General features: G+C 40.3%; 2 protein-coding genes across 2 annotated transcripts; both read left to right on the plus strand.

Annotated features, from left to right (window-relative positions):
- The first annotated feature begins 312 nt into the window (after positions 1-312).
- LOC123992271 (DNA-directed RNA polymerase II subunit RPB9-like) lies at positions 313-12230 on the plus strand. Its single transcript, XM_046293440.1, has 8 exons — positions 313-359; positions 4367-4397; positions 4575-4637; positions 4802-4859; positions 7859-7884; positions 10536-10597; positions 10968-11022; positions 11165-12230. Exons 1-8 carry the CDS (start codon positions 313-315, stop codon positions 11225-11227), a joined length of 405 nt encoding a protein of 134 aa, XP_046149396.1. The 3' UTR covers positions 11228-12230.
- Positions 12231-13852: 1622 nt separating this feature from the next.
- On the plus strand, positions 13853-17063 carry LOC123994212 (forkhead box protein G1-like). Its single transcript, XM_046296748.1, has one exon. It carries the CDS (start codon positions 14018-14020, stop codon positions 15248-15250), a length of 1233 nt encoding a protein of 410 aa, XP_046152704.1. The 5' UTR covers positions 13853-14017; the 3' UTR covers positions 15251-17063.
- The last annotated feature ends 584 nt before the right edge of the window (positions 17064-17647 follow it).

Raw genomic sequence — 17647 nt, forward strand, 5'->3', positions numbered from 1 at the left:
AAATCGTTTACCTTTGATGAGCTTCGGATGTTTTCACTCATGAGACTCCCAGTTAGATAGCCAATGTTCCTTTTTTCCAAAAATAGTATTTTTGTAGGCGAAATAGCTCAGTTTGTTCTTCACGTTTGGCTGACAAATCGCCCGGAAATTGCAGTCACGAAAACTCAGAAAAAATATTCAAAATTAGCTCCATAATATCGACAGAAACATGGCAAACGTTGTTTATAATCAATCCTCAAGGTGTTTTTCAAATATCTATTCGATAATATATCCACCGGGACAATTGGTATTTCAGTAGGACCGATTGGAATAATGGCTGCCTCTGTATTTTACTCGAGAATCACTCTGGGAGTCATCAGGTGACCAGTTGCGCAATGTAGCCGCTTACGGGTATTCTTCAACATAAATGCGTAAAACTACGTCACAATGCTGTAGACACCTTAGGGAATACGGAGAAAAAGTAATCTGGTTGATAGTCCATTCACTGCTCAATAGGGACGCATTGGAACGCAGCGCTTTCAAAACATGAGGCACTTCCGGATTGGATTTTTCTCAGGCTTTCGCCTGCAATATCTGTTCTGTTATACTCACAGACAATATTTTTACAGTTTTGGAAACTTTAGAGTGTTTTCTATCCTAATCTGTCAATTATCAAGTGCGCCTATAGGTTATTTAGTGTGGTCTCAATCAAATGATCCAAATGATCCATAGTCTATAGGCTCTAGGCTATACAAAGTGCATGCCCAGAGAAGAGGAAGTTATATTTCTAAGGAAATTAACTTCCTTCCTGAGTCTTTTGCACTGCTGGGATGGTGTGATAAATAATTGTCAATTTAGGCCTAGTCCAACAAATGCGATATCGTGCTTGCGGATTAGACAATATGTTCTGTTCAGCTTGAGAAGGACAGCATGAATATGAAAAGGAGGACCCAATGTTAACTTTGATAGCTTGCTACCACTATAATTGATTTTAAGAAAAACAATATGTTTTTTGCCCATTCTTTTTTTATCAGAGGTATTGACCTCACAGAAAGACATATTCAAGTAACTTGGTGCTGAAACTTGAAGCAGGCAGCTGCGGCACAAGAAATTGAAACAATCATGGTGCTGAAACTTGAAGCAGGCAGCCGCGGCACAAGAAATTGAAACAATCATGGTGCTGAAAGTAGGCATATTAGAGTAGGAATAATTCATTTAAACTGTCTTCATTATAGTTTGACTTTACTAACAACAAGAGGGATTTATATTGGAGCAATTTTCTTCCTATTTAAGAAATAAGAGGTAGGCCTACCTATTTGACAGACGAAATTTGGCTATAGGCTGCAATCCAAACTCCATGTACTCTTCAAATAGTGTCGGTGAAGGAAATGAAATGATTCCAGGTAGCCTAGCAGTTAAGAGCATTGGGCCAGTAACTGAAAGGGCGCTAGTTCAAATCACTGAGTCGACTATTTGAAAAACCTCCCAACAGCATGATGCTGCCACCACCATGCTTCACCGTAGGGATGGTGCCAGGTTTCCACCAGACGTGACTCTTGGCATTCAGGCCAAAGCGTTCAATCTTGGTTACATCAGACCAAAGAATCTTGTTTTTTATGGTCTGAGAGTCTTTAGCTCACTTTTGGCAAACTCCAATTGGGCTGTCATGTGCCTTTTTACTGAGGAGTGGCTTCCGTCTGGCCACTCTATCATAAAAACCTGATTGGTGGAGTGCTGCAGAGATGGTTGTCCTTCTGGAAGGTTCTCCTATCTCCACAGATGAACTCTAGAGCTCTGTCAAAGTGACCACCTGGTTCTTGGTCACCGACCTGACCAAAGCCATTCTCCCCCGATTGCTCTGTTTGGCCGGGTGGCCAGCTCTAGGAAGAGTCTTGGTGGTTCCAAACTTCATCCATTTAAGAATGATGTGGAGACCACTGTGTTCTTGTGGACCTTCAATGCTGTAGAAATTATTTGGTACCCTTCCCCAGATCTGTACTTCAACACAATCCTGTCTCTGAGCTCTACGGACAATTAATTTGACCTTATGTCTTGGTTTTTACTCTGACATGCACTGTCAACTGTGGGACCTTATATAGACAAGTGTGTGCCTTTCTAAATCATATTCAATCAATTGAATATACCACAGGTGGACTCCAATCAAGGTATAGAAACATCTCAAGGATGATCAATGGAAACAAGATACACATGACCTCAATTTCGAGTCTCATAGCAAAGGGTCTGAATACTTATGTAAATAAGGTAGTTGTGTTTATTTATTTGTAATACATTTGCAAATATTTCTAAAAAACTGTTTTCGCTTGGTCATTACTGGGGTATTGTCTGTAGACTGCTGAAAAAAATACATTTAATCAATTTTAGGATTCGGCTGTAACGTTTTAAAAAATGTGGAGAGAGTCAAAGGGTCTGAATACTTTCTGAAGTCACTGTATATATTTTTTATTTATTTACCACATTAAATTATCATTGTAATTGCGCAAACATTTATGTCAGACATGTACCTACCCCAATGCTCTGTTGCTGATGACTGTGATGAATACAGGAACAGATTTCAGGAGCAGGACAAGACACCCTCTTTTTGACTGATGACTGATATAAGGGGGCCTGTACGTGATAGGCCTATCTGGCTTATTTGATCATGGTCATTGGTCATAATGCTTCTTGACCGTGTCTTAGTGTTTAGGGTTTGGCCCAGCGTTGTTAGGGTTTGGCCCAGCGTTGTTAGGGTTTGGCCCAGCGTCGTTAGGGTTTGGCCGGGGTAAGCTATCATTATAAATAAGAATTTATTTATAAGTCCCCCATGTACTTATTGATTTGTTGTTAATACAAATAAAATGTAAAAAAGAACCCCCCAAGAATATATACTTCGATCATTTTTTTCTAAAATATTAAATGAATAAAAAATCAAAAACGGAGATAGATTAGCATCAACACTTGCTGTTATCTATCCACACTTCCAGTTTTTGGAGTTTGCCTTTAAAATAAAAGTGTGGGGTAAAACGCTATGTGTATGATACAAAATCTATATTTTTGCAGCTTTGCATAGTGCATAATGTTAAACTTATGTTATTATAACTACATTATTAATATATATTGTTCAAGGATGCAATTTCAAATGAAAGTCTTATTGTTTTTTTGTTGGATTGCACAAAACATTGCACTGTACAGCAAAAACGATCGATGTGTGACCATAAAACCAGAGTCCAGTCTAGTTACTAGAGTCTCAGGAGTGCAGATCAGAGGAGTTTGAACAAAAGCTAGTTCATAGAAAGTGTTGCTGGACTTTTACTGTGGTCAAACAGCTTAAAATGGAGTGCCTGGACTCTAAATGGTACCAATATAGCACTGTACAGGAAAAACAATTATTTATGTTGATGTAAAGTGGGTTGGGGAGTACTCAGTAGGGTCTGTAGAATGTATATATGGTGTCATTTCACGGGGCTCTGGATAATATGGAGTGTTGCTGACCTTTTACTCCACCTATAACATAAGCCAAAGTACAAATCACTTTATATGCATTACATATTGGCTTATAGAGAAAAAATATGATTTGTTCCGATATAAAAGTGGGTTGGGGAGTACTCAATAGGGTCTGTCGAACCTATTTGTTGTCATTTCATGGGGCTCTGAATAATACTGAATGTTGCTGGCCTTTTACTCAACTCATTACATTGGCCTCAATGTAAATCCCTGTATTTGGAATACATATTGGTTTATAGGGTGGAGTAATTATTCAGAGCACCATGAAATGACACCATATATACTTTACCTATTGAGTATATATATAGACCCTATTGAGTATTGCCTACATTACTTTTACTGCAATAGTGTTTGCCCTTTAAGCCAATATGTATTCCATATACAATCATTTGCACTGTGGCCAATGGAATGGGTGTAGTATAAGGCCAGCAACACTCCATATTATTCAGAGCCCCATGAAATGACACCATATATACATTCTATAGACAGAGCCTACTGAGTATTCCCTACAATACTTTTACTGCGACACCCAGAATAGTTTTTACTCTATAAGCCATTATGTATTCCATATGCAGTGATTCACATTGGGGGAATTTATTTGACCACAATTTAATGCAAATGCCACTTAAATATGAACAAATATGAATAATTGTTAATGGTTAGACAATTATTTTTCATATATCATTAACAAATACAGGTTATTGACACTTTTCTACTAATAAGTGGGGAACTTTTATTTAGAACGTTTCTGAAATCCCGTGAACCGTAAAACCATTTATGTGTTGCTGATGAGACGCTGATGCTAGATAGCTAGCTTGATAGCCTAAAACTGAGTTCTGATATTATTTAGTAGATTTTATTTGTAAACCAATTCAAATGGCTATAGAGGATTTGTTGGGATCCGATTTTGTCAAGAACGGCAAGAAGCTCTAAAGAAGTTAGAAGATGTATAACTAAGTTAGTAGTAGCTAGATAACATTATCCTGCTAGCTAAAGACTAGCTAGTAGCTATTATGTTTTGTTGCAGTCTTCTTCTCTGACAGGACCAGGATAGTCTACCTAGTTATAATATTATAACAAAAATTGTTCCATTCTGTTACAACAACAACATGTTGTATCCCAAAGAAGACAAGGAGAATCGCATCCTGCTCTATGCAGTAAGTGTGATGACTGATGTTCTTTCATACCCCCTCCAAATGGATTAGCTAGCTAGTTTCATGCACTACCTTATTGGTTTGGAAGTGTTTGGGCATTAAATTGTTTAAACAAGTAAATGCATGAATGTAGTAGACATTTCTGACTGTTGTGTGTATCTCGACAGTGCAGGAACTGTGACCATCAACAAGAAGCAGACAACAGCTGCATCCATGTCAATAAGACATAGATGCATAGATCCCCCGCTTCTCCTTCACCCAAATCCAGACAGCTGATGTCCTGAAAGAGCTACAGAATTTGGATCCCTACAAATCAGCTGGGCTAGACAATCTGGACACTCTCATCCTAGGGTAGCCTAGTGGTTAGAGCGTTGGACTAGTAACCGGAAGGTTGCAAGTTCAAATCCCGAGCTGACAAGGTACAAATCTGTCGTTCTGCCCCTGAACAGGCAGTTAACCCACTGTTCCTAGGCCGTCATTGAAAATAAGAATTTGTTCTTAACTGACTTGCCTAGTTAAATAAATAAAGGTAAATTAAAATTATCCACCACCATTGTCGCAACCCCTATTACTAGTCTGTTCAACCTCTCTTTCGTATCGTCTGAGATTCCTAAAGATTGGAAAGCAGCTGCGGTCATCCCCCTCTTCAAAGGGCACTCTAGACCCAAACTGTTATAGACCTATATCCATCCTGCCCTGCCTTTCTAAAGTCATCAAAAGCCAAGTGAACAAACAGATCATCGACCACTTTAAATCCCACCGTACCTTCTCCGCTATGCAATCCGGTTTCCGAGCTGGTCACGGGTGCACCTCAGACACGCTCAAGGTCCTAAACGATATCATAACTACCATCGATAAAAAACAGTACTGTGCAGCCGTCTTCATGGACCTGGTCAAGGCTTTCGACTCTGTCAATCACCGTATTCTTATCGGCAGACTCAACAGCCTTGGTTTCTCTAATGACTGCCTCGCCTGGTTCACTAACTACTTCTCAGATAGAGTTTCAGTGTGTCAAATCGGAGGGCCTGTTGTCCGGACCTCTGGCAGTCTCTATGGGGGTGCCACAGGGTTAAATTCTCGGGACGACTCTTTTCTCTGTATAGATCAATGATGTCGCTCTTGTTGCGGGTGATACTTTGATCCACCTCTACGCAGACAACACCATTCTGTATACTTCTGGCTCTTCTTTGGACACTGTTAACAACCCTCCAGGCAAGCTTCAATGCCATACAACTCTCCTTCCGTGGCCTCCAACTGCTCTTAAATAATAGTCAAACTAAATGCAGGCTCTTCAACCGATTGCTGCCTACACCTGCCCGCCTGTCCAACATCACTACTCTGGACGGCTCTGACTTAGAATACATGGACAACTACAAATACCTAGGTGTCTGGTTAGACTGTAAACTCTCCTTCCAGACCCACATCAAACATCTCCAATCCAAAGTTAAATCTAGAATTGGCTTCCTATTTCGCAACAAAGCATCCTTCACTCATGCTGCCAAACATACCCTTGTAAAACTGACCATCCTACCAATCCTCGACTTCGGCGATGTCATTTACAAAATAGCCTCCAATACCCTACTCAACAAATTGGATGCAGTCTATCACAGTGCAATCTGTTTTGTCACCAAAGCCCCATATACTACCCACCATTGCGACCTGTACGCTCTCGTTGGCTGGCCCTCGCTTCATACTCATCGCCAAACCCACTGGCTCCATGTCATCTACAAGACCCTGCTAGGTAAAGTCCCCCCTTATCTCAGCTCGCTGGTCACCATAGCATCACCCACCTGTAGCACACGCTCCAGCAAGTATATCTCTCTGGTCACCCCCAAAACCAATTATTTCGTTGGCCGCCTCTCCTTCCAGTTCTCTGCTGCCAATGACTGGAACGAACTACAAAAATCTCTGAAACTGGAAACACTTATCTCCCTCACTAGCTTTAAGCACCAACTGTCAGAGCAGCTTACAGATTACTGCACCTGTACATAGCCCACCTATCATTTAGCCCAAACAACTACCTCTTTCCCTACTGTATTTATTTTATTTATTTTGCTCCTTTGCACCCCATTATTTTTATTTCTACTTTGCACATTCTTCCACTGCAAATCTACCATTCCAGTGTTTTACTTGCTATATTGTATTTACTTTGCCACCTTAGCCTTTTTTGTCTTTACCTCCCTTATCTCACCTCATTTGCTCACATCGTATATAGACTTGTTTATACTGTATTATTGACTGTATGTTTGTTTGACTCCATGTGTAACTCTGTGTCGTTGTATGTGTCGAACTGCTTTGCTTTATCTTGGCCAGGTCGCAATTGTAAATGAGAACTTGTTCTCAACTTGTCTACCTGGTTAAATAAAGGTGAAATAAAAATACCTCATCTCCATATTTTTGTTTTTTTCTCTGCTCTTTTGCACACCAGTATTTATATCAGTATTTATACTTGCACATCCTCATCTGCACATCTATCACTCCAGTGTTAACTGCTAAATTGTAATTACTTCGCCACTACGACCTATTTATTGCCTTACCTCCTTACTTCATTTGCACACACTGTATACAGATTTTCTATTGTGTTATTGACTATACATGTGTAACTCTGTGTTGTTGTCACGCTGCTTTGCTTTATCTTGGCCAGGTCGCAGTTGTAAAGGAGAACTTGTTCTCAACTGGCCTACCTGGTTAAATAAAGGTGAAATAAAAATCCATTTAAAAAAGATCACCCACTTGGTTGAGTAGATGATCCCTATTTCCCACCACTTATGCTCAGACACTCAAATAAACCTCTGTCATGGGCAATTAGGCCATCTGTCTTTTCTCTGTCTCATCTCTCTTTCTCATTTCTGTATCATCTCTCCCCCTGAGTCTGACTCGCTGATAGGCCTACTAGGTAGTGGAGGTGTCGATGGTGATGCTGAACTGGCGGGATTAGCATCGCCATCAGGAACAGTTTGCCCCTCACTCCTCTCGTCCTGCACTGACAGTTCTCTGGCTCGTTCTGGGTTCGATTCACCTTCTTTCTCTATTTTTTTGGACTTGAAAAATGTCAAACTAGTTTGCCTTTGATTATTTCAAAAATGTTTGGCTTTCCCACGATTTAAATTCAGTAGGGAGACGACTAGGCTACGTAGGTGCCGGAACAAAATAGGTGCCGGAACAAATAAAGTCAAATCTGAGAGGTGCAGGATCCTGCTCAAATTAAGCACTGCTCATCTCTCTCTCACACTCTCTGTCTCCTCTCTCTGTCTCGTATCTGTATCTTCTCTCTGTCTCATATCTGTTTCTTCTCTCTGTCTCACATCTGTTTCATATCTGCAGGGCTGCCAACATGCACTCATTTTGCGTACCAAATACGCAATTCTCTGTCCATGTATGCAGGTACGAGATCCGAGTTAAAAGTACGCATAAATTAATAGGGCCTGTTTTTTTATTTAAAAAAAAACATTTAATAAAAAATAAATCCACTGAGTAAATCTAACGTCCCGATTCTCGAGCTGCAACACACAGACATGTACGGAGTTTGCGTCAAAGGACATGGAAATTAATACATCATCATTCGACGTAGCTACCTCGTGTCTGCCCCTCCTGTTTGTTGTGATGCTGAGTTTGCCGAATGTCAGCTGTACGTTAACACATGGACAAATCCCTTTTCGACTCCTTGTGTTGTGGAACGGTAAACAGTAATTGTTTTAAGCTAACGTTAGCGAACATAAGATGGACATTCAGTGGGCTCTAAAGTGCCAGCAGTTCAATAGATTTGCTAATGAAATAAATTAAATGCTAATATGAAAAATAACTGGTCGCATTTGTGCGAGTGTGATATACATTTAATTCTGCGTCCCTTTAGTTGCACTTTTCACGTAACATTACGAGGATCACGCAACCTGATAGACTGGAACTGTAATCATGATCCACGTCACGAAAATCATTACAAAGGTATAATAATAAATATAAACATCTTGGCATTAAATGGAGTCGGGAGTTTAGAAGACTGCGCGATGAAGAATTAATGAGTGTCCGGTATTAGCTATAGAGGCAATGCTTCTAAAATGCCTTTGCACTAGATTTGAGATTTTATCAATTTCGAAAATCTGAAATTACGTACGCGCTGCAAAGAAATATAATGGGCACCTTTACATAGTCTGAAACACCTGACTCTTCTAGCGAACAGCGTTCAGATTCCCTTTGCAGTAGCCTACTTATGCTTTGTGTAGCCAGTTTGCGGTCTGTGTCGATGCTATAATTTGATTTTGTTTTTATGTTTTCAAAATGAGTTTGCTTTTAGTGTTGATTAGGAACCGTGTCTAAAAAGCCAAAACTTGTGAGCTGGCCCTAGTGATTGGCCCTGTTTGAGAGGTGACAAGCGTTCCTCTACCCACTGTTTCCTATCATAGATTTTTCGTTTTTATTATGGATAACATGTTTATTTGATACTGATGCCCTTGTTCTTATATCAGAGTGTATTTTTTTTATCGCGGATAAGACGTTTGTACATGTTCTACCTTAAAAAGCTAGGGGGCAGAATTTTCACTTTTGGGTAAATAGCGTGCCCAATTTCAACTTCCTGCTACGCATGCCAAGAATATAAAATATGCATATTATTCATAGATTTGGATAGAACACACTCTGAAGTTTCTAAAACTGTTTGAATCATGTATGTGAGTATAACAAAACTTATGTAGCAGGCAAAACCCAGAGGACTAACTGTTCAGAATTATTTTTTATTTATTTTTTCCCATCTCTCTTCCCTATATTATCTTTGCCATTGGAAATTTAATAGAAATATACTTTCCTACTTTCCTAGTTCCTACATCTTCCACCCGATGTCGCCAGTGTTTGGAATATGGCTGAGGTTATTTCTTTGTCTTAACAGGAAGTAGGCCAACTCGGAACGGGGGACCCTTTTGTGAGTTGCACAAGATGTGATGTGCAGAGTTGGTTTCTTTTCGTTCATGTATTTACATTTACATTTAAGTCATTTAGCAGACGCTCTTGAATACAGATTGCCCCGTCTACAATTTGATCGATTATTAACGTTTAAAAATACCTAACGTTGTATTACAAAAGTAGTTTGAAATATTTTGGCAAAGTTTATAGGCAACTTTTGAAATATTTTGTAGTGACGTTGGGTTTTTCTTAAGCTGTTTTTTATGGATCAAACAGGCTTTATAAATGGAATTTTTGATATATATGGACGGAATTAATCGTACAAAAGGACCAATTGTGATGTTTATGGGACATATTGGAGTACCAACAAAAGAAACTCGTCAAAGGTAGTGCATTATTTCAGTGTTTTGTGTAGCGCCTGCTACGCTAGCTCTTTTGTTTACTACTGGTGAAGATGGGTGCATGCTATCAGATAATAGCTTCTTATGCTTTCACCGAAAAGCATTTTTAAAATCTGACACGTTGGCTGGATTCACAACGAGTGTAGCTTTAATTGAGTATCTTACATGTGTGATTTAATGAAAGTTTGAATTTTATAACATTTTATTTGAATCTGGCGCTCTGCATTTCCCCTGGCAATTGGCCAGTTGAGACGCTAGCGTCTCCCTATCCTCAAGAGGTTTTTAACAAACAACTTGTTATTATTTGTTTAATAAAAAATAAAACTCCAAGAATAAAGGCCCTTTGTGCGTTCTTTCTAATTAGGTATTGATTGTGACTTTCACCATATGTGTAAATGGAACGCTGTCAAGAAAGAAATTTTGCAATCAGACTCACAAACAGCACACGCAGGAGCGCTGAGGGTACTCTTAAAACTTGGACAGGGTTGGCAGGTCTGTCTCTTCTCTGTCTCTTCTCTGTCTCTTCTCTATGTCTCTTCTCTCAGTCTCACCTCTCTGTCTCTTCTCTGTCTCACCTCTCTGTCTCTTCTCTCCTCAGTGAGCTGAGCAGATCATTGCAGATGTGTTCCAGGATCCAACGCTACCTCAGACAGAGGATCACCCTTGCCCAAAGTGAGGGTGGCCAACACAACCACGCTCAAACAAACCCTCATTCTCCATCTCCCTCCTCTAGCTCTCTGAAACCAGGCAATTTCTCCACACTATTTATATTCACAAACTATCTCTATCATTTCAAAATAATGTCAGCTGACAAGGTAGAAGAAATCTGTCATTCTGCCCCTGAGCAAGGCAGTTAACCCACTGTTCCCCGGGCGCAGAAGACGTGGATGTCGATTATGGCAGCCCCCGCACCTCTCTGATTCAGAGGGGTTGGGTTATATGTGGAAGATACATTTCATGTGAATGCCTTCAGTTGTACAATTGACTAGGTATCTCCCTTCCAGATAAATCTAAAATATTGATCTCTTCCCTCTATTTTCAAGTGCGGCCACAAGGTGGCAGTGTTTTTCCAGTCACACAGTATGAAGGCTGAGGTACTTTGCTAATCATAGAACACCCACTGTCCCCAAATAGTTGGTAAATCTAGAAATACTAGAGTATTATAGAGTCCACTGAGCTATATGGAGACATTGGTATGTGGTGTATATGAAAGTTAGTGCTTTAGTTTATATGCAGGATGTCATGAGGGTGTATTATGTCTGCACAGCCCCTCACTGTGGACACCGCTGGACAGAGTGAGGAGGATGAAGAGGAGGTCTGATGTATGCATCCACAGTCTCTGCTGTTGCCCAACAGTCCACCAGTCCACCCTAGTCCACTGGGGTTCACTGTTGCTGAAAACAGAAAGACTGGTGGTTGTGTGGGCCTAAAATACTCTGCCAAATCAGAAACTTTTACAGGAATACTAACTTTGTGTGTTAGATCTTCATCATCTTGTTGGAGTGTACGTACAGGAACTGCTAAGATTTGTATGGACCATTTAAATGCCATTTCTTACCATGTTGTGGAGGAACACCTGTTGGGACATAATTGTGTTAATGTATTAGCTCTAGTACTTTTTACATGTATTTGAAATTAAATAAGACAAAGTTTGTTGTGAAATGCTTCTGTTTTCTTTCAAAAACTTGATTGAAAGACTTCTTTAAGACTGCATGCCACTGTTGTGTATTTGAAATGTTTCCTAAATTTCCATTGTTACGCAATCATGTGACCTGATCTCTGTTGCAATACTTGCATCCAAAAAAAGAGCTGAAATATAGAAGGTAAAAAGTGTATTATCTTTTATAGTTGGGCATATGAAATGTTACTCTTTATTGGTGTAGCTTCAACTTCCCTTTTTGTATCTAGGCATATCTGTTTGGCCACTGCAGTGTATTTCCAAATGTGTATTTTTCAAAGCGTTTTAGACCCACTGAGTGTAATAGTGTCATTGGGGAAAGCACGAGTAATATGATTGGCATGCACATGAAAGGAAAGTACGCATAACATGTAATAACCCGCTGGAGAAACACAGTCCACATACCCTTTAACAATATGTTGTTAACAAGTCACTTATTCTGAGGAACGTCAAGGAAACTGCCTCTTTTCAATGACCTCTAGCGACGAAATGAAAAGTAATTCTTGATAGTATAATACATGGACGTAAGAGTCACTGGTAAGGAAGTACCTATATGAGTTCTGTCGAAAGGTCATGTTTTCTGATGATACTTTGTTATGAATAAAGTTAATTGTTTGGTCTACAGTTTGGATATGGTACAGATTTACTGTGGTTAGTTACCCATGTGTATGCATTTCAGTAGAGGTGGTTACTCGGGGACAGTGGGGAGCAGCAGCCCCTGAATGCCAGGAGACCCTCAAGTATCCTGCTCAAAGAGTTGTCATACACCACACAGCACTGCATTGCGGGGGCATCCAAGAATGTATGGACCAGCTCATCCACATACAGAGAATGCATATGCAGGATAGGAACTTTGATGACATTGGATACAAGTGAGTGACCTTTCCTTTCCAGGTATTTTCCATCATTCATTGTCTTAGGATAATACTATATGCATAATAACTGTTTTCTGGCATTTGCAGCTTTCTTATTAGGGGAGATTGCACAGTGTATGAGGGCCGTGGCTGGGGTGTTATGGGCACACATACCAAGGGCAACAACCACAACTCTTTGGCCATTGCCTTCATGGGCAACTTCAACAGTAAAAAACATAATATTGGACTTTCCATCTCCCGGTCCTTACGGTGTGTAAGGCATTGGTACCAATGGGTTATGCTTCTCTGTTTCAGATGAGAGCCCCAGTCCAGCAGCCAAGTCATCTGTTAAACAGCTCCTGCAGTGTGGGGTTTCCCAGGGACATTTTCACCCTGTATTTATCCTACTTGGGCACAGAGACTTGAGGGACACCGAATGTCCTGGGGAGAGACTACATGCTGCACTAAAACATCTCAAATTTCCCTGAACATAACATCATCCACAGACTCAATTGCTACTGGTTCGAAAGACAGAGAGAATTGGCTGGTGGAAGAGATTACCCAGAACATCGTAGCCATGGCCGATACTAGCAGGGTTACCTAAACTCGGTCCTGAAAATTGATGTGGCAATTGATGTGCAAACAGATTCTGAAAAATAAATAATAACGTTTATTCACATAAAATTGTCCACATACCATTATATTCATTTTTCTATGAGTGTGCTGCTATAACGTTTTATAGGAAATAAGAACTAATAGAGTAAATACCAAAAAATATGCTGCTGAACAAATACTAACTATTGACAGAAAACTAGATGGGACTTCAGTTTTGGGTGGCCAAAATATTATATTGTCCTGACTTGCTGGATGAGTTTAAGCTTTTGGAATTTAATTGAAATAGCTTCGCAAATCACACACACAAAAAAAAACATAATTTGTCAAAGGGAGAAAAGCTTGTAGGCCTACCTGTAAATGTTTCAACATTGTAAGAGATGTTTAAAGGCACAACATTCCAAACAAGTGTACGCTTGTATTGCATGGTGTAGGATTAAGGGGGAGAAAAGAGAGGAAAATATGAAACATAAATGCAGCTTCATGTTGGACGCCTTGACGTTACAACAATTCTTACTTGTCAACTGTTGTGCAGGAAGCCGCATGCCCTGCAGGCAGACGTCTAGGCGTCACAAGCTGCCCCGCACCTATGTCTCTTTTAAATTCTCTGTTTGTTTACTTACCTTAAGAGTTTACCTCCTCCTGAATTACTTACACACCTTCACCTAATTCGTCTTTGATTGGCTGTTTGCTAGGTTATTGTGTAAACAAATGGAAAGGAGTAGAGAGAGGCAGTACCAAAGGGCGAGACTCAGGTGAGAGGTTTGAGTGTCACGCTCCTCTGAAGTGTTATAATTGAACCTGTGAGTTCATCGATCAGTCAGTGAAGTTGGCAGCGCACGAAGGGCGCATTTTGTCTTTCGCACCCTAATACGTTGTGCGTCTAATTTCGTGGATTTAGACGTTCCTTCTCTTCAGACTGCCAGACACCGTGGGAACTGGGTGATGTTGAATATGGAGGACAAGAGTGACGACGGCGCCGCACTGGATGGGATCATTTCCCGATGCTCCAAGCCCCTTTCCAGAAAACACATTTCTTCGGGGCTATCTGCTAGGCCTAAAGAAGTTAGTGCTCAAGATGGAAAATATGATTTAAATAGAGACAAAAACTGTGATAATAAAGAATACGCCGTCCAAGAGGACAAACGAGTCTCCAGAAATGGCCAAAGGGAAGACGGAGAAGATACGGAGAGAGTTGGAGAGGTGAAGACATGTGGAGGGGTAGAGGGAAAAGCCAAACCGGAGAAACCTCCTTTCAGCTATAACGCTCTGATAATGATGGCTATTAGCCAGAGCCCGGAGCGAAGGCTTACCCTCAACGGCATTTATGAGTTCATCATAGGTCATTTCCCTTACTATCGAGAAAATAGACAAGGATGGCAGAATTCCATCCGACATAACCTGAGTCTGAACAAGTGCTTTGTCAAAATACCTCGCCATTATGATGACCCAGGCAAAGGCAACTACTGGATGCTTGACCCTTCAAGTGAGAACATGTTCATAGCTGGCACAACTGGTAAACTCCGGTGCCGTTCCACGGCGGGCACCCGTGCAAAGCTGGCAATTAAACGGGATTCCCGTTTGACCACCACTGCTGCCGGGCTGGCGTTCACTGGGTCATTTTATTGGCCGGTGCCATCGTTTCTAAACCTTCAACATCCTGCGCACTCATACCCGGGCACAGGGTCATATGTAGGGCCCCATCAGTCCAACTATGCCACCTCGATCCTTTCTCAACGGTCACACCACACCACCGTCAGTGCCATAAATGCTAGGGCAGACCAACTCTTCCAAACAAACCAAGAGTCGTCTTATGTTGGCATGGGTGGAGGTGCGCAGTACTGTCGCCATCAACAAATGAGCGCAGCCACAACATTCGCCTCTTCATCGTTGCCATGCACGTTGTCTCTCCCTAACCCTTGTTCCTTTAACTTGCTATCCGGACAAGCGAGTTATTTTTACTCGCATCACCAGGTACCCCACCCGGTGACGTTCAATGCATGGTGCCAGGAGGAGTACCCCTCATCCAAGGCATCTCCTGCCGGACACATTTACTCCGGAAAGAATGGACCATCGGATTGCTTGGGGAGTTTATGCATGGAGTTCCCTAATTATTTTCTTCCAAGCAGCCACACGAGCACCCTCAACACCAATCTTTCTTGGGATGCAGGGAAATGACCATATTTAATGATCTATTTAAATTAAAAACGTATGTTTCTCTTTAAGTATTGTATCTTTCTAATGTCTACCAATACTGCGAAATTGATTTAAATAATTGATGTGAGTTTGCTATTATCCAAATAGTCCTATCTGTCTTTGGAAAGAACATTTATTTCATCATCCGTTTTTAAATAATCGCCAATCACGCGTGAATGTGCAATTTCCATCTAAACGTATTACTAAAAACACCACTCACCATTTCATTTTTTTTCAGTGCAATAACCTAGAATAATGTTGTATTATTTCACGAATAATGGGCAATATTTGTGGTGCATTCAGATAATTAAAAGTGTATTTTCCTTTGATAGCATTTCGTTAGTAGCCTTTTTAAATACCAAATATAATACCAACTATATGTCACAAGATGAGAGATGCTGTAAGATAGTTTCACAATGGTGAATGATGTTGTAATTAGCAGGGTCGAGATTGTTATTGCGAGATGTTGCATCACCGTTTAGGCTACTTTTACTCACAGGCTCATCACTCGCTGACATGTGTATTCGTTTTTTCGTTCTTGGTGTCGTAACTCCGATTTGCGATTTTTAGGCCTAAGTCTTAGGGATGTTGGCTATATGGAACATCATTTAAAATATATATAAAATAATGAAAATAACTTGTACAACAGTGTCCCATGAGTGCTCTCCATATATCTGTAGAAAACTGGCGAGATTGTCCGATGATAGCCTTATTTCCATTAATACAAATTGAGAAATTGATGTGCTTGAACAATTCACTGTTAATTTAAAACAAACTTAAAATAACAATCGTCTTCTTACATGTCCTCTATCAATCGTATTGCTTGAGGAAAGATGTGCGTAATTAATTTTAAACGAAAGGTATTGGAATAAAGTATTTACTCTGATGCAACTAAAATAATATATAAATTAGAAACAAAAGTCAATAATTGTTTTGATACTCCAGGATTAAAAATAAAACATTGGCTAAGAATTTTCTCTCCTGTACTAGTCTATTTCGTCAAAATCAAAACTATAGGGATTGTCTCGATTTGTGTCTCAATATGAACACAATGCTGTGTTGAGCATTTCCTATGTTTTAGAATACAACTAAACTAAATACAATGGCAAGAAAAACCCTTTGGAATTACCTGGACTTCCATAAATTGGTCATGAAATTTGATCTGATCTTCATCTAAGTCACAACAATAGACAAACACAGTCTGCTTAAACTAATAACACACAAACAATTATACTTTTCACGTCTTTATGCAACACACCATGTAAACATTCACTGTGCAGGGTGGAACAAGTATATGAACCCTTGGATTTAATAACTGGTTGACCCTCCTTTGTCAGCAATAACCTCAACGAAACGTTTCATGTAGTTGCAGATCAGACCTGCACAATGGTCAGGAAGACTTTTGGACCATTCCTCTTTACAAAACTATTTAAGTTCAGCAATATTCTTGGGATGTCTGGTGTGAACCGCTCTCGAGGTCATGCAACAGCATCTCTGTCCGGTTGAGGTCAGGACTCTGACTGGGCCACCCCAGAAGGCGTATTTTCTTCTGTTGAAGCCATTTTGTTGTTGATTTACTTCTGTGATTTGGGTCGTTGTCATGTTGCATCACCCCAACTTCTGTTGAGCTTCAATTGGCGGACAGATAGCCTTACATTCTCCAGTAAGATATCTTGATAAACATGGGAGTTCATTTTCCCGTCTATGCTGTCCAGGTCCTGAGGCAGCAAAGCAGCTCCAAACCATGATACTCCCTCCACCATACTTTCCAGTTGGGATGAGGTTTTGATATTGGTGTGATGTGCCTTTTTTTCTCCACACATAGTGTTGTGTGTTCCTTCCTTTCAAAAAACTCAACTTTAGTTTCATCAGTCCACATAATATTTTGCCAGTAGCACTGTGGAAAATCCAGATGCTCTTTTGCGAACTTCAGATGTGCAGCAATGTTTTTTTTGGACAGCAGTGGCTTCTTCTGTGCTGTCCTCCCATGAACACCAATCTTGTTTATGGTTTACCGTATCGTAGACTCGTCAACAGAGATGGTAGCATGTTCCAGAGATTTCTGTTAGTCTTTAGCTGACACTCCAGGATTCTTCTTAACCTCATTGAGCGCTCTGTGCTCTTGCAGTCATCTTTGCAGGACAAACTCCTAGGGAGAGTAGCAACCGTGCTGAACATTCTCCATGTATAGACAATTTGTCTTACCGTGGACTGATGAACATCAAGGCTTTTAGAGATACTTTTGTAACCCTTTTCAGCTTTATGCAAGTCAACATTTCTTAATCTTGGGTCTTCTGAGATGTCTTTTGTTCGAGGCATGGTTCACAATGCAATGTTTCTTGTGAATAGCAAACTCAACATTTTTGAGTGGTTTTTAAA

The sequence above is a fragment of the Oncorhynchus gorbuscha genome, linkage group LG13 (genome assembly GCF_021184085.1).
Source record: "Oncorhynchus gorbuscha isolate QuinsamMale2020 ecotype Even-year linkage group LG13, OgorEven_v1.0, whole genome shotgun sequence".
NCBI classification, from domain to species: domain Eukaryota; kingdom Metazoa; phylum Chordata; class Actinopteri; order Salmoniformes; family Salmonidae; genus Oncorhynchus; species Oncorhynchus gorbuscha.